The 22500-nt window shown below is 43.9% G+C and overlaps 1 protein-coding gene across 1 annotated transcript in view; it reads right to left on the reverse strand.

Moving 5' to 3' along the window:
* Nucleotides 1–22500, reverse strand: part of shroom4 (shroom family member 4) — a 91401-nt gene that overhangs the window by 57388 nt on the left and 11513 nt on the right. Inside the window, exon 2 of the mRNA XM_084042972.1 lies at nt 1482–1633. Within this exon, the coding sequence (XP_083899098.1) occupies nt 1482–1633 (152 nt within the window). The remainder of the gene's footprint in view (nt 1–1481; nt 1634–22500) is intronic.

A 22500-nucleotide genomic window follows, 5' to 3' on the forward strand; every position in this document is an offset into this window, starting at 1 on the left:
TCCTGATGATTCAAAACAAACATTTGGTGCGCGCGCGCACACACACACACACACACACACACACACACACACACACACAACACACACACACACACACACACACACACACACACACACACACACACACACACACACACACACACACACACACACACACACACACACACACACACACACACACACACACACACTTCTGTTCTTTTACATTGGGGTGAAATCAGACACACCCTTAACCGGCTGAGTTTGTCGGCTTCCTGTTTGACACCGTTGGAGGTCAAAGGTTCCTTCCTGAGACACATTCTCCACATCTGAGTGTGTGTGTGTGTGTGTGTGTGTGTGTGTGTGTGTGTGTGTGTGTGTGTGTGTGTGTGTGTGTGTGTGTGTGTGTGTGTGTGTGTGTGTGTGTGTGTGTGTACTTATTAAGGATGCTCAAAAGATGCAGATGGCTGCCCTCCTGGTTTCTCTCCTCTCCTATTCTCTCCACCCTTCCTCTCCTGTCCTCTATACCCTTCTCTCCTCAACTCCTTTCCTTCCTCTCCCCTCCTCTCCTACTCCCTTGTCCTTCATTATCTTCCTTCCTTCCCACGGCTACTGGGTAAAAACAAGACGTCAGCCCATCGAGGTGGTGCAATATTAAGATATGCAGCTGTGAGACACATCCACGTTGGGAACAATAAGCAATAAGCAGTGTTGCCTTTGAAGTCAACAACTATTCACAGAACAAACATTTTGTGTCTATTAGTGCGTCAACTCTTTTGTGCGTGTGTGTGTGTGTGTGTGTGTGTGTGTGTGTGTGTGTGTGTGTGTGTGTGTGTGTGTGTGTGTGTGTGTGTGTGTGTGTGTGTGTGTGCCGACATCCACTTGCACGTTGGTGCTTTTTAGTGCATGTGTGTGTGTGTGTGTGTGTGTGTGTGTGTGTGTGTGTGTGTGTGTGTGTGTGTGTGTGTGTGTGTGTGTGTGTGTGTGTGTGCCGACATCCACTTGCACATTGGTGCTTTTTAGTGCATATGCGTGTGTGCAATGCATATGCGTCCATTCGTTTTCAATGGAAGCCAGCGGCATGATACATCCGATACTTGTAAAGCTACAAAATAAAGTTGAGCTGGCTTCAACTTGACACTAGTAGCTACAAAGCTACAAGAATACCAAGTGTTGTATCACCATTTCCCTCCACAATATAAATGTGGAAAACGAATAATTTCCATCAGCCAGTTTCCCGCTATTTTTAACCCAAGCCTTTATATTTTCGCTCGTTGAACGAACACTTGATAACGTCAACGAGCGTGTTGCACAACACAACAACTGTGACTTGGCCCCAGATATGCTGCGTTGCTTTGTACTTTTGTAGCTGCCAGTGTGAACGCAGCATAAGAGAGTGTGTGTGTGTGTGTGTGTGTGTGTGTGTGTGTGTGTGTGTGTGTGTGTGTGTGTGTGTGTGTGTGTGTGTGTGTGTGTGTGTGTGTGTGTGTGTGTGTGTTTACCTTCTAACGGTAATCTTCAGTATCCTGTAGGATCCTTTGATAAGGATGAGAGCTTCCTGTCTGCTACCGTAGAGGGCGGAGCCATTTATGTTAATGAGCTCGTCTCCCACCTTCAGCTTCTTGCACTGGGCAGCCTTTCCTCCGTCTTCAATCTACAGAGAGAGAGAGAGAGAGAGAGAGAGAGAGAGACGCAAGAATAAGAAAATGTTAAATAATGATGTTTAAGAAATTGCATTGGGTTCGCCTGTGTGTTATTATGAAAATGAGAAGTCATACGTTACGTTAAGACTGGTTTTAAATGGTAGATTATTATAGGGTGTATATCATGTGTCATGTTTGTTGGAGAAGCATATGAAATGGATACCTCGAGACACACAGAGAAACCATTCATGGTATACACAGAATATAGACACATTGGTGTGAAATATGTGCACACATATTTCGACAAATATGTGTGCACATATTTCACAGGATCATCTGAACACATTCATTCACATTCCCATCCCAGGTTAAAAAAAATGAAAGAAAAGGAGCAGGAAATCCCTATTTTTATTTCTACATTGGTGTGAAATATGTCCAAGGAACAGAACACATTCATTCCCATCCCAGGTAGAAAGGAGAAAAAAAAGGATATCAAACAGAGGGGTGGAGGAGATGAAAAGAGCAAAAGGGGAAAAATGATGAGGGAAGAAGAAAATGAATGTAAGAGAGGCAGAGAGAGAGACAGAGAGAGAGAGAGAGACAGAGACAGAGACAGAGACAGAGAGAGAAGAGACAGAGAGATGTATTGAATGAAAGAGAGAAAGGGGCATTGGTCATTCTGGACTGGCAAAGTGAAGATAGATGACCACAAACGCATTTTTAAGACTGGAAGATGGACAAAGTCACTCTGAGACGCTTTTAACCCTGACCCAGACCGTTTCTCATTTAAAACCCTCACATTTGGACCCCAGGGACATTTTCTTGTTGAGCGGGGTCTGTTCCCACGGCAACGGTGCCCCCACAAAACATGTCCAACGTCCAACACATTCTGTACCAAAACATCCACACAAAAAGCCAGCAAATTCCACTGTAATGGGATCTGGTTTCAGTGTGTGTGTGTGTGTGTGTGTGTGTGTGTGTGTGTGTGTGTGTGTGTGTGTGTGTGTGTGTGTGTGTGTGTGTGTGTGTGTGTGCGCGTCTGTGTGAGACAGAGAGTGAGACTGTGTGTGTGTGTGTGCAGTGCACGTAACGTAACGTCTGTATGCAAGGACGATTAGTGTGATTGTCCGAATGCACGCAGGATTTTGTTATTTTCTCGTTTGCATGTGCGTGTCTTCAACACACTGTTATGTTCATGCTTCACTTCCTTGTGTGTCCGCTTGTGTCGTGTGCATTTGTGTGTGTGTGTGTGTGTGTGCGTGTGCGTGTGCGTGTGCGTGTGCGTGTGTGTGTGTGTGTGTGTGGGGGTGTGTGTGTGTGTGTGTGAGAGAGAGTGAGTGACAGAGTGACAGAGTGAGTGAGTGAGTGAGTGAGTGAGTGAGTGAGTGAGTGAGTGAGTGAGTGAGTGAGTGAGTGAGGCTTACAGTAGTAGTGTGCGTTGTGTCACAGGCAGAGCCTGTTGTGAATGTACTGTATTTGTGGAATGTTTTGGTGCGGTCGTCATTGGGGCTAAAGGGGAGGGCAAGAGACGAGTGTGGTGGTACTGTGGTGTTTGTCAGGTCGCGCACCATACACAACTCAAACAGACACACACAGATGGACAGACTTACGGAGTCATTTTAGATTTCTTTGGCTATTAAAAAGTTGCAGATCTACAAGCTCATAGCGCGGCACTCGCACCGCGCTATGAGCTTGTATCATAGCCAAAGAAATCTAAACTGACAGATATGCGTACCCGGATTGAATGGGTTAAAGTGACAGAGACAGAGAAAATGAGTGGCTTTGATTTAAAAAACAGCTACAGACAAGAAGATGGTTTTGTTTATCTGTCCGTTTTACGGGGGTGCCGTTTCAGTCCGCGGAGCTGGCGGACGTTCAGAGCCCGCTGTCACTGCCGGCGGATCAGAACCGAGCCTCTTTAAACTTAACAAGGCGACTGCACAATTAAATCTCCCTCCCCAAAAATGTGTACCGTCGTCCGCAACACACAACCGACTGCAGTTTACACAAAAGAACAAGAGGCCTATACAGGATGGATGTTTCAGAAGACTCTCTGGAATATGACGTCATGGTTCACATGAAGGGTTGGGAACCGGAACCGTAGGAATCGTATCCAACATTGAGGTTTGAGGAGAACTCCGGAATTGATTCCATCACATTTGGAATAGTTTCCCGGAACCGGTTCAGCGCTGGTATTGTGGACTTCAGGTCTGCTATACAATTACAATACCGGGTTGTTCTCAAACGTTTTAATTTCAATTATAATACGGAATTGGGGCAAAAAAAGTACATACATACAGTACAATACATACATGCATGCATTCATTCATGCACGCATACACTGTTCTGTTCTTCAAGACTGCTTAAAGTTTTCGCTTCATCAACAGGGGGAGGGGTGCTGCAGATGCTTTTCGTCACCGATTTAGAGCCGTTTCAGCAGCCCCCCCCGGACGGTATTTTTGCACCGACGACTGTCGGACTACTTTGGCCTGTGTTAGCCTGTGCTTTAATCCGGGTGCCTGCGTACAGTCAGAGCTAATCTATTTCACATTAGACTGAGGCCATCAGTCAAGGTAGATTGTCAGAGGAGGTAGCTGAGAGACCGGAGATCAAAACAAAAAACAATTAAAACAGGCCGCTTAAGTTATTGGTAAGCTCAGAAGTTGGACATATGAGGTTTACCCGTCGAAGACAATATACAGTAACAGTATAGAGACGCTTTGCTCTGCTCTACTAATCCTCCTCGCTACTAAACCAAATGAAATATGTATCTCTTTCAGACGGACAACCGTGCATGTTGTTTGCGGTTGCACGGGGCTTTTTGAACAGCGTTCACGAGTCCTTTGGCCATATGGGCCGTGGGTCGCTTGTAAAGAAAAGGAGTCATATAAAACGAAATTCCAAACCTTTCAAAAACATTTAAATCATTGTTACAAGGTACATGTAGCGGTATTATACAGGGCCCTGGCCAAGGCCCTTGATCCATCACGCTCACATTCTCTGTTACAGCAAAAGGGAGGAATGCATAGCATGGAAAAAGATTTCAGATTTTGTGGTTGCCTAGTCATGTACGCACGCACGCACGCACGCACGCACGCACACACGCACACACACACACGCACGCACGCACGCACGCACACACACGCGCACACACACACACGCGCGCACACACACACACACGCGCACGCGCACACAAACTATGCATTAGTACAAGCAACATCTGTAAATGCGAGAACGCTGACACGCACAGAGGAGATGATTCAAAGCCTTCTAATGCAAAGTGTGTCAACTCGCTGTTTTTGTGTACATACAGTACAACAGTAAAGTCTTCAATATTAAAAATGCCTTTGAGAGAGATTTGTCTACTGCATTGGTTCTCAACCTTTTCAGGCCGCAACCCCCCAAAATAATCATATGTGAACTCAGTGGGGGGGACACCCCCCCCCCCCCCCCCAAAATAATCGTATGTGAACTGTGGCCAGATTTGGCGTTAGGAGCCCCTTGCGACCGCATGCCCTTGCTGACGTCGAACCGGCAGGGTTCGCACCCCCAACCTTCCGCATTAAAAAGGCATGTGCTTTAAGTCAGGGGTCTTCAACAGGGGGTCCTCAGAGTTACTACAGGGGGTCCGCCAAATCTTTGTGTGATGGGGAACATCAGCCAAAAATAGCAGATCTACAGGCGTTGTGAGCTTGTAGATATGCTATTTTCGGAGAGTTTGTGTAGAGGGAAAAAAGAGCAAGTACAGAGCCAATGGTCAAGTTGACTAAATATTGAGGTATTTAAAAGGTTAACTATCTGAAAATACACATTAGAAATTAAGTTTTATACAATATGTAGTGGGGGTCCCTGCTTCATCTCTGTCTCAGCTAGGGGGTCCACTCCTTGGGCTGAATAACGTTGAAGACCCCTGCTCTAAGCGGTAGGCTACACTAGGATCGTCATTATTTACGTTCCGATGTTCAATGCCAAAAAAACAATTCAATCATTAATCACAATTACTTGTCAATTAATCGTCAAGCAAAATGTCATTATATGGTGACAGCCCTGCTCTCTCTCTCTCTCTCTCTCTCTCCCCTTCATGGCTTCTCTCTCCAGTAAAGAAAATACCTCTTTATGCTGACGAGGTGCCATGGAGAGGAGACACACCTCTCTGTTGGCTCTGTGTTCAGTGCCACATATTCTCTCTCTCTCTCTCTCTCTCTCTCCCTTTCTTTCTGTATCCTTTCTCTCTGGTTCTGTCATCAGTGTTGCCAGAGTTTGCGAGATAAATAAGCAACCATGTCTAGGAAAACAAGCCCAAAAGAAGCCACTAGGCCACATGAGCACTTTAAACCTATATATACACACATTAGTAATTCGAAAATAGCAGCTCTATAAGCTCACAACACGTTGCATTGCGGCATGTTGAGAGCTTGTAGATCTGCTATTTTTGTTTTTAAATCTTGGGGAAAAAAGTGAAATATTTTTGGAACATTTGACACAATCTTATACACAAAATATTTTCAGATAAGGGGCCACGAATAAATACATATTCATTTGGGGGTCATTGGCATGAAAATGTTTGAGAACCACTGATTTAAGAAACATTAGACAGCAAACCCAAATAAGCAACAACACTTTAGAAAGAAGACAAAAAAACGCCAATATTTTCAAGCAACTTTACAGAAAAACAAGCCCAAAGTTATAATAAGCGGACATGGTAACACGGTCTGTCGTTCCCCTGTGGCTCAGAAACACTGCCACAACAAAAGTCTTGTGCAGGGTGGGACTTTCAATGCTCTGCTTCTGTGGTTGTCATTTTATCGTTCCCGCTCTCTCACACAAACACACACACACACACACACACACACACACACACACACACACACACACACACACACACGCATACATACATACAGTATATATAATATAAACTCTGATAGATGTAAAGTTAATTCACTCATTTCCACTATGCTCCCCAATAACTCTCTCGCTCGCTCTCTTTTCCACCTATAAAGTTCTCATAATGGCCCATGAAAATAAAACTATTTCCAGAGCAATTCTTATTGCCACAGTCAGAGGACACACACACAAACAAACACACACATTCACCCGCTCTCCCTTTCGTGCACAAAAACACACACACACCCAGGAACAAAGACACACACACACACACACACACACACACACACACACACACACACACACACACACACACACACACACACACACACACACACACACACACACACACACACACACACACACACACACACACACACACACACACACACGTCGGGATCCGGAACCGGAGGAATCGGAGAAACCCGATCCAACATTGAGGAACCGGAATCGGTTCCATCACATTTGGAACCGTTTCCGGAGCAGGTTTCTAATCACTGTCAGTGGTTCTCAAAACGTGTTAATTTCGAGAGACCACCATAACTCTTGAGAGTGTACAAATGTAACCAAATGGACCCGAATTACGGGTCCATTTCGTTCCATTTGTACACTCTCAGAGTTACAGACCTGTAAGGGTCCATTTTGAACCCCCTCAAGTAACCCAGAGGGTCCCTCGACCTCACGTTGAGAACCACCACAATAAAATGCATGCAACACTGTATGTAGGATTGAATTTGTGTTTATAATGAAAATTACATAGTTATTTTTTTTATTATCTAGGAAGCGTTAAAGGGAACCGTTAAGGAATCGTAAGTGTTAAAATCCTATAGGATCCCAACCGTAACACACACAATTAGACCCTCGAGAAAAACGCAGGCAAAAATCCTTCATTATGCGGGCTAAAATACTTGATTTAGCGATGAAATATGTATGCATAGGTTTTATGTGATTTTATGCAGTGAAATTGCGGGAAGTTGAGAAATATGCGGAAAGTAGCAAAATATGTGGAACATGCGAAAAGTTTCAAAATATGCGAAAAAATATCAAGTATTATGCGATGCGCATATTATTATGGGATGCGATTCGCATATAATGCGATGTGCCCTTTTAGAAAAAAGTGACCGCCGCATAATCACGTTTTTCTGGAGGGTCTAAATACACAATCACGTGTGTGGACAAGTAGTACATGGACCGACACCAAGCCTAGCTTACATCCTCTCTCTCCCCTCTGTCGCTGCGTTTCCACATTTTCCCTTTTCTCACAGAAAGATTCCCAAACATGGTCCGTTTACGAGCTCCAGCACGCAGCAGGAAAATGACCTCTCATTACCCAGCTATGTTTGTGGACTTACATTAAAGTAAATTAGGCTGGTGGTGGCACGGTAAACCATTCACACACGCGCGCACACACGCACAAACACACACACACACACACTTATCAATGTACCATTAACACATTAAAACCGGGAACGCATCTGTGTAACCACTTGAAGCATTGTTTGGCTATTCAAAAATAGCAGATATACAAGCTCATAGCGCGGCACCGAGTGCCGCACTATGAGCTTGTAGATCTGCTATTTTTGAGTGGTGCCAACCACTCCTACATTTGACTTTGTCCGTGTGTCCGTATGTCCGCCCGTATGTCCAGTCCATCCGTCCGTATGTTTGAGCGCGGCTGATTGGTCAAGCTTGGTCAAGCTGACAACATATTGTTGCTGATTGCAACACAAAGATGCAACCAGTTACACTTTCAAAGGCACCACTCTCTTCACACTGGGTGTGATTTTTTTAAATGTGTGCAAATCTTTGAATATATATATATTTGTTACAGCATACATTTTTAACTCAAATCTTTGCTTCTGGGGATCCCTGGAACAAAATATTTTGAGATGAGGGTCGGCGGCCAAATGCATATCATTTTGGGGGTCCTTGACATGAAAAGGTTTGAGAACCACTGATATAGTAACATAAGTTCTTCCGAAAACTCTTAGGATTTAGAAGACATCGGAACCTCAGGCCTTAATGGCTTAAGAACTAAGACTACATTCTCTCTCTATCCAGGGAAAGATGGAGATTGACAGAGAGATGGAGAGACTGAGAGAAAGAGATGGAGAGTGTGAGAGAGATGGAGAGAGTGAGGGAGAGAGAGAGAGGCGGGGGGAGAAATAGGAAGGGGGTGAGGCGAGGAGTTGGGAGAGGATGGAAAGGAGGCGAGATGGAACAAGGGAGTGTGGAATGGAGGGAAGAACCAAGGGAGGAGGGAAACGGATGGAGTGAAGGAGGAGGCTGGAGAGTACAGGAGAAGGAAGGGCCGATCTTTGAGGAAGGAAAAGGATGCAAGGAGATAGAGAGAAGCGTGACAGGGGGAAAGAAAGGGAGGAGAGGACCTCAAATTAATAGCTTGTATTCTGGTCTGGAACACGTGCGTGCGTGCATGTGCGCGCACACACCTGCCTTCTGTGCCTATTATAAACTCGACTGCGTTCTAATTACAGTCTACATACCTGCTTTCTAGGTTAAGTACATAAAACCCGCAGGTGTGTGTGTGTGTGTGTGTGCGCGTGTGTGCGTGTTCGTGGGTGTGTGCGTATGTGACCTATGAGGTCATAATAAACCAGTGTTCATGTGTTGTCTCAGGCATAAGATCAAAGACCATTACGTCTTAAAACTTGACATCATGGCTTTTTATGGCAGTGTACAGTACACAGCGCAGTCCCAGGGACACATTATGAATTAAGCTGGATGCAAACCGTACTTAACATGACTTGTTAAGGGCATTGCTACTCTGAGAGACGTAACACACACACACACACACACACACACACACACACACACACACACACACACACACACACACACACACACACACACAGGAAGCCACGGCAATAGAGGAGGGAAATTAAGGGATTTGGGGCTTACATACGCATAATGGACGCAATGTTTTCTTCAAAGTTATTGGCAGAAATAAGCATGAAACTAGGGATTCGCGGGATTGGATTTTTAGGATGGCAGGAGGAGGTCAACTCTACACCCTGTGATTGGTGGAGACTGGGAGGGGAGGGGTTTCCGAGGACCCCCTCAAAAACGAGATGCTGCATCTCAAGGGGGCTTATCCTCTGGTGAAATATCAAAACAAAAAATAGATAAAATAGGCTCATTTTGGTTCATGTGATATCCTATTCTTTCCACCATGGCTTGTCTACTCCAACAGCGTGCTTGTCTATATTATGCAAGGCCATCGGCTTGCTTGGAGCGCACACTCACGAGCCTCAAGGACTCTCTGTGCACGCACCTACTTTGTTTGGAAATTATTTCAAAAGTCATGCATTTGTTGTACATCCTTGCACATACCCAGGACACTGAGTGAGCCAAAACGGGACGTCGAGTGAACTAAAATGACTGCTCCTGTACCCCTGCCATCCTATGGTAAACTTAAGTTTTAAAAAATCCATCAAGGCAAAATGAGATGTTTGACTGGCCAGCGGCAACGACAACACAAAGCACAGAAGTCACTTCTGGTCAGACGGAGGAGGAGCCAGGCCCGGAGGCAACCCACAGTGCTCAGAGCCTCCTAGTGACGCCAACACCCGCTGTTAACAGCTCACCTGCCGCCCTAAGCCCCCAATTGGGGGCAGTAGCATGCCACTTGGACACAGGTCGGGGTCTGATTAGCCTCGGTCGGGTCGCCTAGAGGAGGGTGTCTGTTGCAAGACCCGAAACACCCAGTGACTTCAGGAAACACAGATTTTTTTGTTGTTGCTTTTCTAGCTTTATTGCTAGATGAGTGAAGATGGACAGGAAAGAGGGAGAGAGAATCAAGACAGCTTCGGTAAGAAAAGAACAGACTTCCTGGTGGATATAAGGCGGGCTTCAAAATAAGACCTGCGTTGATATGAATCTTGCAATATGTGATTAGTCAACATAGTTTTTATTTTGAATTCCACCAACTAACTGGAAGTCAAACAAGGCGTCTCTCACTCTCACACGCAAACGTGCACTCCCACACACACATTGTGTGTGTGTGTGTGTGTGTGTGTGTGTGTGTGTGTGTGTGTGTGTGTGTGTGTGTGTGTGTGTGTGTGTGTGTGGGCAGGATCAGATTTTGGGCCAGTCACATTGCTGCAGACTGACTGAGGCTTTTGGTATGAGGTCCATCAGAGCCTTGCTATCATAGCAGCACGTCAACCCCCAGCGTAAAATAAACACCGCAGTCATTCTCAATGTGTCACTTTCACTGACTGGCCAAACACTCTGGTTTGGTTCACTTTTCACTCAAGTCTGACCTATATCCTCGGGCTGTGTGTGTGTGTGTGTGTGTGTGTGTGTGTGTGTGTGTGTGTGTGTGTGTGTGTGTGTGTGTGTGTGTGTGTGTGTGTGTGTGTGTGTGTGTGTGTGTGTGTGCGCGTGCTCTTGTATTACTATACATGCAGGGGCCAACTGTCCTCTAGGGGAGTTAGGCTTACAAGTAGAAAAAGACATTTAGAGCTTAGGGTTAAAAAAAGAAGGGAAAATAGCATTCATAAAATCACTGTCCTAAAATGTTGTTGTCCTCACAAGTATAGCAAACCTGTGTGTGTGTGTGTGTGTGTGTGTGTGTGTGTGTGTGTGTGTGTGTGTGTGTGTGTGTGTGTGTGTGTGTGTGTGTGTGTGTGTGTGTGTGTGTGTGTGTGTGTGTGTGTGTGTGTGTGTGTGTGTGTGTGTGTGTGTGTGTCATGTTGCTGAGGGATGCCCAGACGGGGTGAGGTCACCTCAGGCTTGAGAGACGGAGAAGAATGCCCCCTCTGTGCATCCACGCATCCACACACACACACACACACACACACACACACACACAGCCTCACTGATCCTACATTAAGTCACTCTTAAACTCTATAAATAAATGGGTGCGTCCGACTCATGAGTGTGTGTGTGTGGTGGTTGGGTGGGTGGCACCGTGCCCATCATTGTGCCCCATAGAGGAAGGGTGTTGCCATGTTGGTCACAGGGTAGGGCAACATGTCAGAACCATCACCTGATGGCTTTAACACATGGCCTGCCTGCGCGCGCACACACACACGCTCTGATTTGATGCTGCGCGATAAAGGTTTTAGGAAGATAAGGAATCTGTATCTAAAGTGTTATAAGTGTCTGTAGGTGTGTGTGTGTGTGTGTGTGTGTGTGTGTGTGTGTGTGTGTGTGTGTGTGTGTGTGTGTGTGTGTGTGTGTGTGTGTGTGTGTGTGTTAAAGCTGACAAAGATGATTAACACACCAAACATCTGTTCACCAACATTGAACAGTATGAGGTCTGCCCTTTACATTACACATACTGTGAGTGTGTGTGTGTGTGTGTGTGTGTGTGTGTGTGTGTGTGTGTGTGTGTGTGTGTGTGTGTGTGTGTGTGTGTGTGTGTGTGTGTGTGTGTGTGTGTGTAGTTCTGCATTTATTTCTGCATTTGTGTGACCACACACACGTCCGTTTGTGTCTGCATCTATGCGTTGGTTTTTGTCCAGCTTCGCATTTGTTACATTCACAATTCTTGCACATGCACTTTCTTTTCAAGCCTGTGTCCTTGTGTGAAGGAAATGTACTGGCTCTTTTCAACTGTAGAAGAACTAAGTGATTCGTTCTGTGGGACGTATTTCACAGGTTCTGCATTTGTTTCCATGACCATGTGCTACGGCTCCGTTTCAGATAAGGTTCTCAGAACCAGTGGTGGAAGAAGAACATTTTGTACTTGAATAAAAGGACCAATACCACGATGTAGAAATACTAGTCCAGTATTCAAATTTTACATGAGTAAAAGTACAAAAGTATGGTTGATGATATCATCTTTGGACAAATTTGGCCAATCTGAGCCCCATTGACTTAAAAAAATGTAAAGTACAAAATATTTTGTGAACACAAAATTGTCAGGTTCTATGCAAGCCTATAGTGACACAGTTAGCACAAAAGAATTGGCGTTTGCGAGGTTAGCTTCCGACAGACAGACCAGACCCTCTTGTAGACGGCTTAGCCTCTTTCAGAACCATAGCGTAAAAACAATGCAATACTTTCCAGGTTAGGAAAGGTTTTGGGTTCCACTTCAGTCGAAAAAAGCCATGTACTGTATATTGTGTGTGCGTGTGCGTGTGCGTGCGTGCGTGCGTGCGTGTGACCTTCTCTCTCTCAGTGAGTCAAACCACTGCCATGCAGTGTACATAAACTGTACAGATCAAACCCCACATTACAGAGAGGTCGACTCATGCTAAAATGACTGGCTCTCACCACCCAACTGCACTCTGGGAAAAGTCTGGATGGGAGCACTGGCCCGAACTGGAAAACTCTCTGTCTTACACACACACACACACACACAGGAAAGCTCACGCACACATGCACCCACAATATTATATACAATGACTTGCCCATATATAGTACATGCACAGAATTATATTTACAGTGAGACATATGCACACACTCACACATCCAAATACAGGCACAAAATAAAGTTGGGAAAATTGTATCATTTGTTTAGCTGAAGATATCTAGAGCATAAAAGGAATATTTAGACTGTCATTACAATGCCTCACACACACACACACACACACACACACACACACACACACACACACACACACACGACTATAAAGAGAAACAGCCAAGGAGAACATACAGTCTTTGGGTCGTCACCCAGAAACCATTTATGGTGCTAAATTTGCCATTAGTGTGAGACTGTTTAGCATTGGCCTAAACAAGAAGCAATGAGGCTTGTAAGGAACTTTTAATCATAGTGAAACGTGCCTGATAACAACGGCAGAACTATGGTGGGACTCGACCCAGCGGTGCGATTGTGAAGACAAATGTTTTAACCATCACACAAGGACAGGCTCTAACCACTAGAACACCCAGTCACCATTTAAGCTCAAATAGACCCTTGCCTGAATCAATTTCAGTTAAACCTCTTTTAGAGTTTTTTTTTTTTTTTTAGCTTAAGAGCATATTTCGTTCTCACTTGTGGGTGCTGAAAAATGACAATTTCCCCTCGAGGAATTAATAGACCTATATTAATACCAGGTGCTCAAAGAGCACCGGGTCTAAGAAGAGACTGATCAACTAGTAAACACTTTCTCAACACTTTTTCCATGATTGGCTGTCCTTTAAGCCAATGGGGAGACTTCCCCATACTCTGAACGGCGGCCGCCCTCCCATGCTACGGGATTATAACCTAATAGCCCCGTCCTCCCCTGTCTCTCTTCTCCCCCTCTCTCATTTTCATGTACCATATTTGCATACTGGGCCCAGATTGGTGCCCCACAACTTCGGGGGCAGGGAAATCCAATCACAACCGAGCTGGGCCAGACCAAATCTGCCTATTTTATCTTTTTGCACTGGCAGCTTCATCTGGTTTCCATTGTACGGGTGAAATAGGCACGAAGCACATGGAGGCCAGTCTATGACATCACTGCCATGTTGGGTCATTCATTCGCGAGTGTTGACTAGAGTTCGAAGTGATTCGTTCGAAGTGATTTGTTTCTTTTTGGGTGAACGGGGGGAACGAACTCGTCACATCCTCAAAAGTTATCATTCCTCCTCGAGTTGCTCAGTTTCCTCTGAGTGGAAAGCCTGGCGACGTGAGGTTCAGTCAGTCAGCCAACATTTTGGCTGGCTGAAGAGAGACGTTCCTCTTTCGTCATTGGACTGAACTACGTGAGGAGGCAGTGGTGGAAAAAGTACTCAAATGCTTTACTTAAGTAAAAGTATCAATACTGCAATATAGAAATACTCTGTTACAAGTAAAATTCCGGAATTCGAAATGTACTTGAGTAAAAGCACAAAAGTTTTGGCATCAAAATGTACTTAAAGTTCCAAAAGTAAACGTACTCATTATGCAGAATGTCCCATTTCAAGTTTTCAAATGTATACAAATCTTTTGAAAATAGCAGATCTACAAGCTTGTACATCGGCTTTTTTCAAAAGGCCGAAATGTATGTAGGGCTGAAGTTGTTAATGTATGTTTTGTAATAATAATCAAAATCTACAAAGTAATAACAAAAGTTTTCAAATAAATGTAGTGGAGAAAAAGTACAATACTTGGATCCGAGATGTAGTAGAGCAGAAGAATAAGTATTGGAAATGGGAATTACTCAAGTAAAGTACAACATAACTCAAAATTGTACTTAAGTACAGTACTTAAGTAAATGTACTTAGTTACTTTCCACCACTGTGAGGAGGGCGAAACCGGAAGCGCTGAACGGTGAACGAATCATTGGAACTCATCTTTTCAGTGAACGGGAACGACTCGAGTCACTGAAATGAATGATAGTTCCCAGTTGTCAGAGGACTTGGAAGGCCAGTCTATGACGTCCCTGACATCAGGGGTGCAACAGTTCAGTTAGCCCAGGGGTCTTCAACAGGGGGTCCGGGACCCCTAGGGGGTCCTCAGAGCTACTATAGGGGGTCCGCCAAATCTTTGTGTGAGAGGATGTTTTTTTTTTTACATGAACCACTTGAACCCTAGCATCCCTATTCTGAGGGGAACATTGGCCGAAAATAGCAGATCTACAAGCTCACTGTGAGCTTGTAGATCGGCTCTTTTTGGCAAAGTATGTGCAGAGGGAAAAAATAGGAAAAAAGTTTAATCTGAAAGACAATTTTATACAATATAGAGGGGGTCCCTGCTTCATCTCTCTCTCTGCTAGGGGGTCCTTGGCCTGAAAACGTTGAAGACCCCTGAGTTAGCCCAAACCGCTGCCTTTGGGTCACGGTTTCGGGTCGGAGTTACAAACCCATAACGGTCCATTTGGCTCCATTTCTACACTCTCTCAGAGTCACGAACCTGTAAGGTTGGCGGTCCCCAGACCTCACGTTGAGAACCAGTGATACAGATGACAAGTGGGAAAGAAGTACTTTTAAATAAGTTCTCAAGCATGGCTACTTTTTTTCCAGCATACATCTAAATATCTCTAGGTGGGTTGTTTTGGCACACAAGTCCTTCCTTCTCCTCCAGTGAGCAATTAAACTTGATTATCTCCTTGGGTCCATCTGGAACCAATCAGGTGATTTCCTCCTTCCCTTTGTTTAAGCCAATCAAAGTAAAGCTAAATTATTGCAATTGCCAATTTGTCCTCCTGTATTTAGTTTACGTATTGGCATCTATGCCGAGGTTAGGAAACAAAACGTGTCTCTGTGTGTGTGTGTGTGTGTGTGTGTGTGTACGAGTATGAGGAGAAAGAAAAGATGCAAGAAAAAACATACGGATGAAATAAAAGATTGAGAGAGAGAGAGAGAGAGAGAGAGAGAGAGAGAGAGACACACACACAAAGCCTGACATATCTAAATAGAGCCATCAAGCTGACATTTCAACACATCCACAGACCTACTACACCCCCCACGGCTCTCTATGGACCCTTGATACAAAAGGGGTGTGTGTGTGTGTGTGTGTGTGTGTGTGTGTGTGTGTGTGTGTGTGTGTGTGTGTGTGTGTGTGTGTGTGTGTGTGTGTGTGTGTGAGAGTGTGTGTGTGAGGGGGGGATGCCCTGTCATAACATCGAGCTCCTACGGTTATCTGGTGACTGAAATCTAAAAGTGTGGAGAGGACACTGACTTAAATACAGCCGTCCAATGTCCTTCAGCTCATTCAGATCAAGTGCAAACTTGATCTGAATGAGCTGAAGGACCTATTCCAAAAGTGCCTAGTTTTAGAGGGAAATCATAAAGGAAGTTGATATTTAGATTATTTACAGTACAGAGAATATGTTGTCAACCAGTCTCAACCGAGTCCATTACACCATTATCCATAAAACCATCCATAAAGGTAGAGCCATATGAAATCCGTGTTAACGGAATCGCGGACGGAATCGCGGAAATGACCAATAAAAATGGAATTGGAATAAAACACGGAATATTGCAGAATTTGGAAAAAAAAAAAAAATCGCGGTAAAATTTTTTTTTTTACCGCGAATTTTTACAAATCCACGGGACACCACCATTTGCATGGCCACATCCTACTTTATAAACAGTAAAATCCACGTAGAAATAGTGTTAGAAAGACGATAGAAACAATAATACATGCGCGACGCCATTTTGCGCATGCTCAGACCGAAGTCACCGAATTATTTTGGGAACATTTTTGCGTATAACACAACAAGGGCCATGTATGGACTGTTATATCTTGAACATTTATTCATTTCCACTTACCAGACACTTTTTTTTATGGTAAAAATGAGCATAAAAAGCAAAATACAGAATTCAGAAATATTAAAATGGAAAAAACAGAATTTGGGAAAAAATAAAACGGAATTGGGTAAAAAATAAAACGGATTTCATATGGCTCTACATAAAGGTGTTTCATTATTATGTTGTACTATTGTATGTTGTATATTAATAGCAGTTTAGAATTAATATTCAAATAATGCTGGGTCTGCATGTGAAAAGTGAGTCAGGACAATGTTCAGACTTCAGAGACGTGAGACGGGGGAGTTGAATCATGCCAGTTCTTTTTGCACCGTTAATGAAAAGGGAGTCTTCTCCGCAATTTTATTTTTGAATTCTCCTTCATTCCAGAGCTGTCAAGCCATTTACTGGCCACAGTCCTGACAAAAACATGGTGTGTGGTGTTGTTTTGAACAGATAAAGAACTTGCGGTTGTTTTTCCAACTTCTGTCCACAGGAAGCTTCCCCCCCCCCCTGTAAATAAGAACTGAAATATGAACTGGAAGGCCTGGTATGTTGTCCTTGTTTCTTGTATTTATTCTATCTTGGCTGTTTTTAGTTATGTTTTGTATTGTTTTGTGTTTTATCCTATTCAAGCAAATACAACTTCAAATTGAAGTTTATGCATAAAAAGTGGCTGGTGGTGGCCTCTGACAGTTAGTGAACAGATCATAATGCTCCTTCCGAGTGCAACAACCCGGGTTTGAATCCAACTCCTATTTCTTTTCTTTTTTTACCTTATCCATCCCTCCAATGATAATCTGAAGGCGACCTTGCTTCACTCTGGAACCTTGCTCCTCAATCAATCACATCTGCTGAATCGGTTGACTGCGTCAAGCAGCGCCTAAATACATATCCTTTGTAAAAAATGTTCTGGGTTGCCATGTTGGCACCACAAGGAGTCGAACTGTGATTGTTTGTTTGGCACTTTGCAACAGTATGTAAAAAAATGTGATACATAAATTAAGTTTTACTTCCTTACCTACGTGTAACACGGCCCAGTGTGTCGTGTAATTAGTTGTGAGCATAAAGATGTGCTCCTCTATGGATGTGTATGAAAAGCAACCATCTGTCTGGGTTTCTGAGACACAAACTCACTCAAGAGGTAACAGACTCACATTCACACAAACAACAAGACATCTTCCACGCACACAAACAATAAAGCAGATTTCTCTCCCTCTCTCTCCCTCACACACACACACACACACACACACACACACACACACACTCTTCCTCAACCTCTGCCCTCTAGTCTGGGACTTGTGAAGATCTCCTCCCATCCTTTACACCCACGTTCTCACAAGGCCCTCTTTATCGGGGCGGGAGGAGGGGAACACAGCCATGGAAAAAGAGAAAAAACTCCCACGCTCACACCAAAAGAACCCAAAGGCCTACACGTTTCATTTGGTGTGTGTGTGTGTGTGTGTGTGTGTGTGTGTGTGTGTGTGTGTGTGTGTGTGTGTGTGTGTGTGTGTGTGTGTGTGTGTGTGTGTGTGTGTGTGTGTGTGTGTGTGTGTGTGTGTGGAGCGGGGGGCATGAGTTTGAGTGCATGCATGTGTTCAGAAATTAATTTTGTGTGTGTGTGTGTGTGTGTGTGTGTGTGTGTGTGTGTGTGTGTGTGTGTGTGTGTGTGTGTGTGTGTGTGTGTGTGTGTGTGTGTGTGTTGGGCTCCATTGATCACTGATGTGTCCGTCGGGGGCTGTTGTCCTTAAAAGGCCTTTCCAAAGATAGAAGAAGTGGGTGAGGAGAGAGCCGTTACAACCCAAGAACGAGGAGTCCTTTTCCTGGGCAAGGTTGCAACAACACGCCCTTGGAATTCTGGAGAACTTGGGTCATTGACACACTTGGGCCAAACTCAATGCCAGAGTGGCCAATGAAACGGAGAGGAGAGGATGACTGTTCTCAAATGAACAGACCACACACACACCTCACATAAAGTCACATGGATGAGCACTTCCATGTGAGTAAACTCCCACTGGCATATGTGAGCATAATACACCGTCTTTCATTCCATCTCTCCCTCTCTCTCACACACACACACACACAGGTTAACAGTCTGTGTTTTGTTTTAAAGGGGGAAGGAACGCGTCTTCGTCGGCTGGCGTGGTTTTAAATTTACATTCCTCAATCTGTTTGCCTCTCATAGCTCCAACCTACCACCATGCACGCACGCACACACACACACACACACAGAACGTATACCTGGCACGCAACAAATACATTGGCACAGGTACAGCAGGCACACACACACTCTCCCTGCTTTTCTTCTTTCACTTTCCACTTGACATTTTATAATGCGAAGCAGGGCTGCAATATCAATATTATAGCAATATCGTGACTAGGGGATTGTGCATATCATAATATCATGATATGGCAAAAGTGTTGTCTTTTCTTTGGTCTAAAAATCACTTATTACACTTTCAAAAATGGTCAAAAAGTAGATCTACAAGCTCAGCGCAGATTGTTTGTTGTGAACTTGTAGATCACGATTTGAGCATATGACATTATCATCACACGCTATCGATATTGAGTTCCTGGTCAAAAATGTTGATATTTCATTTTGTTCATATTCAGCCCTAATGCAAAGGTTCTATTATACAACATTCTGCGCAACATTATTTTTTGCTTCATTAAAATGACAAAAATGTTCTCATTAACATCATGAGACATCTAATGTGATACCCACATTCTGGACACTTCATCTAGCTTCGTCTTTCTCTCTCTCCGACAGTGAAAATTCATTATCTCTCACATCAAGAGCTCGTTAAACATAGTTAAGCATTCGACGGTTCACACTTGCGGGTCGCGTTTTTCGGACGCATCAAAGTAGGCTTGAGGACCTTCGCCATTAGAAGCCATAACCTGCGTAACCTTAACCCCAGCCTTCATCCACGTCCATAGATCACACATACACAAATACACACACACACACCATGACCCGCTGTGCCTCTTTCTGATGCACAATAAGTACGACACTCAAATGTAACCCTCAGCCCTGCACTATGACCAGAGTCAACACATAAAGGAAAGAGCTTGGAATTCCCTCTGTGAGTGCGTTTTGTGTTGTTGGGCATACGTACACACACACACACATGCACGTGTACAGAATCCCACATTGAAGGCTTTCATTGTTAAATCTTATAAGTCTAAGACCGGGAAAGCATCTGTGTCATTTTGAGATTTATTTGGCTATTCAAAAATAAAAAATAGCAGAAATAGTGAAAGTTTGTGCAAATCTTTGAATATATATAAGTTTTAAAGCGAACAGGGACCCCTAGAAGCAAAGATTTGAGTTGAAAAATGTTTGCTTAAAGAAAATATATATGTATTCAAAGATTTGATTTCGTGCCGCGCTACAAGCTTGTTGAAGAGAGTGGTGCCTTTGATGAGCCCCGTATTGATGTTGTCATCAATGTTTGTTTATTGGACAGACATACATACATACGGACAAAGTCAGATATAGGAGTGGTTGGCACCACTCAAAAATGACACAGATGTGTTCCCCGATTGAATGGGTTAAATATCATCATTTTAAGAGGATAGCACACCAGACAAGTCAGAACGTGGTTGTAACAAAAGGTTTACCGGTCAGTCAGTCAGTCAGTCAGTCAAGAAACCTTAATGGACATGCGCATACTCTATGTACGGTCATGAACTCTCACATGACATGCACAGATTGCACACACACATAAAATAGTTGTACATTTCTGGAAGTTATTATGAAGCGTATCAGGTATGCAAAATCAAAAACATACTAAAAAAAAGACAGCCATTTTCCTTTAACACCTGGATAGTAGAAGAGAAGAAACCAGCCAGTCAGTTGTCTATGACATACAGTATAACAGCGGTTCTCAAACAATGGGTCGCGATTCAAAGTGGGGTCGCGGGAAGGTGCCGTTGGGGTCGCGCATTGGCAATCAAAAAAATAATAAATATTTTATATAAGAAACGGTAAAAAAAAAAAAGAAGTGAGGTTGTCGCGCAACGTGAAACGCCAAAAAAAGACACAAAGGAGACTCTTTGTGTCTCCTACCGGAACCACTGCCGGTCATCAAATTATTGGCTTAGAAATGTGACAAAAACTAAAAAAATATCCATGAATTCAAGTCTCCATGGGGTGAAAAAAAAGTCATTTTAGGGGTGAACTATCCCTTTAAAACAAAGTATGTGGGGAAAAAAGTAATTGTGGAGGTACTTCTGTTCTGAGGCCTATGGCAAAGAACTTTGACGCTGATCGGTCCTGCAGTTTGTGATGACACACACACACACACACACACACACACACATTTCTGGTTGGGTATATGGAAGCGGTTAGATCCGGTGAGCAGAGCCGACAATAGTACAAGGTCAGAGGTCGGCGGCCTGGTGGGAGCGGAGCCAAACTGGATTGATCCATCACTGTCAAAATAAAGAACTGTGCGTGCATGTGTGCACGTCTGCAGACACTGTGTATGTATGTGCACATTGCCGCCGCCATCAGGCTTCAGAAACCTTAAATATCTCCATATTTCAACTTAGTTTGTTTTCGTATATATGAACCCCTACTTCATCATACAAGTGTCGCACTAAAGTAGTGAAAATAGCTGATTTACAAGCTCACAACGCGTCGCATTGCTACACGTTGTGAGCTTGTAGATTGGCTATTTTAAAATGTTTTAAAATAATAATTAAAAATAGGAAGGTTTTGGAAGGTTTCAACCCGGCAGCAACGACACAAAAGAGTTTTGGCTGTGAAAGTGTGGCCCAATTCTCTCTTTCCCTCAATCTTTCTCTTTGTTCTCGCTCTCTCTATTTTAGGCATCATGGTGAAACATTGACTAGTTAATGTGTGCTAAATGACCTTGCCCTCTCCACTAAATCTGACCCCTCTCTCGCTCACCCCTCCTTCCATCTCTCTCTCTTTCCAGAGATAAGAGTCTTTGGTGTGGCTTCACGGCTGAATGCGTTCAAAGTCAGTGGACTCTCAGTGTGTGTGTGTAACATGAAGAACATGCTGCAAGGACAAAATTAGCACTTTGTTTAAAGATTCAAAGTTGGTATTTGGTATGTGTGAAGATATTTCTACATTTATCTAACCGTAAATTCAAGGACTAACTATCTCCTTCACAGCCCGTCTATCTCTTCTCTTTTTTCCTCTTTTTTTTTACACTCCTGTCTTTCTCACTCTCTTGATCTCTCCCTCTATTTTTCCATTGGTCTAATTTCTTAGATGTCTTTTTCTGTCCCTCCATCACGAGACACAAATGTCCAGTTCCATCTATCCGCCCTACTTCTACATTCTGACTGGTCAAAATATATAGATTTAATAGATAAAAGGACAGACAATGTGATGCTTGCACACTCACTTCCAAATACAGAGGCTATTATATACCCCACAAATATTTCTACCACTTCCAACCTGGCCTCCTTATTTTGGGCAGTTCATCATAGGCGAACATCTTTACGTTTTTGTTTTTTTTCCCCCCGTTTTTGTTTTTTGTGAGACTTACTTTTTGTGGCTATACTTTTGCTAGGAAATCAAGGTGTGCCTTGAGACCGCTGCTTGCCCATTGGCGTGCCTTGACCACGAAACGTTTGCAAACCACTGACATACAGTGTAGTGTGGAGAGCTGGCTGTAAGCTCATTGTACTCTGTAAGTAAAGTAACCTTTCTACAAACAGAAAGGCTGAGAAGCAACAATAGCCTCTCTCCCTATCTGATGATTCCTGCCTGAACCCCCTGCTGTGAATACTGCTCCTGACCTGGAGGCTACCTTCACTGCAGAGTAGGACGGACACACACACACACACACACACACACACACACACACACACACACACACACACA

The sequence above is a fragment of the Gymnoscopelus microlampas genome, assembly GCF_963454915.1.
Source record: "Gymnoscopelus microlampas genome assembly, chromosome: 19".
Lineage (NCBI taxonomy): Eukaryota > Metazoa > Chordata > Actinopteri > Myctophiformes > Myctophidae > Gymnoscopelus > Gymnoscopelus microlampas.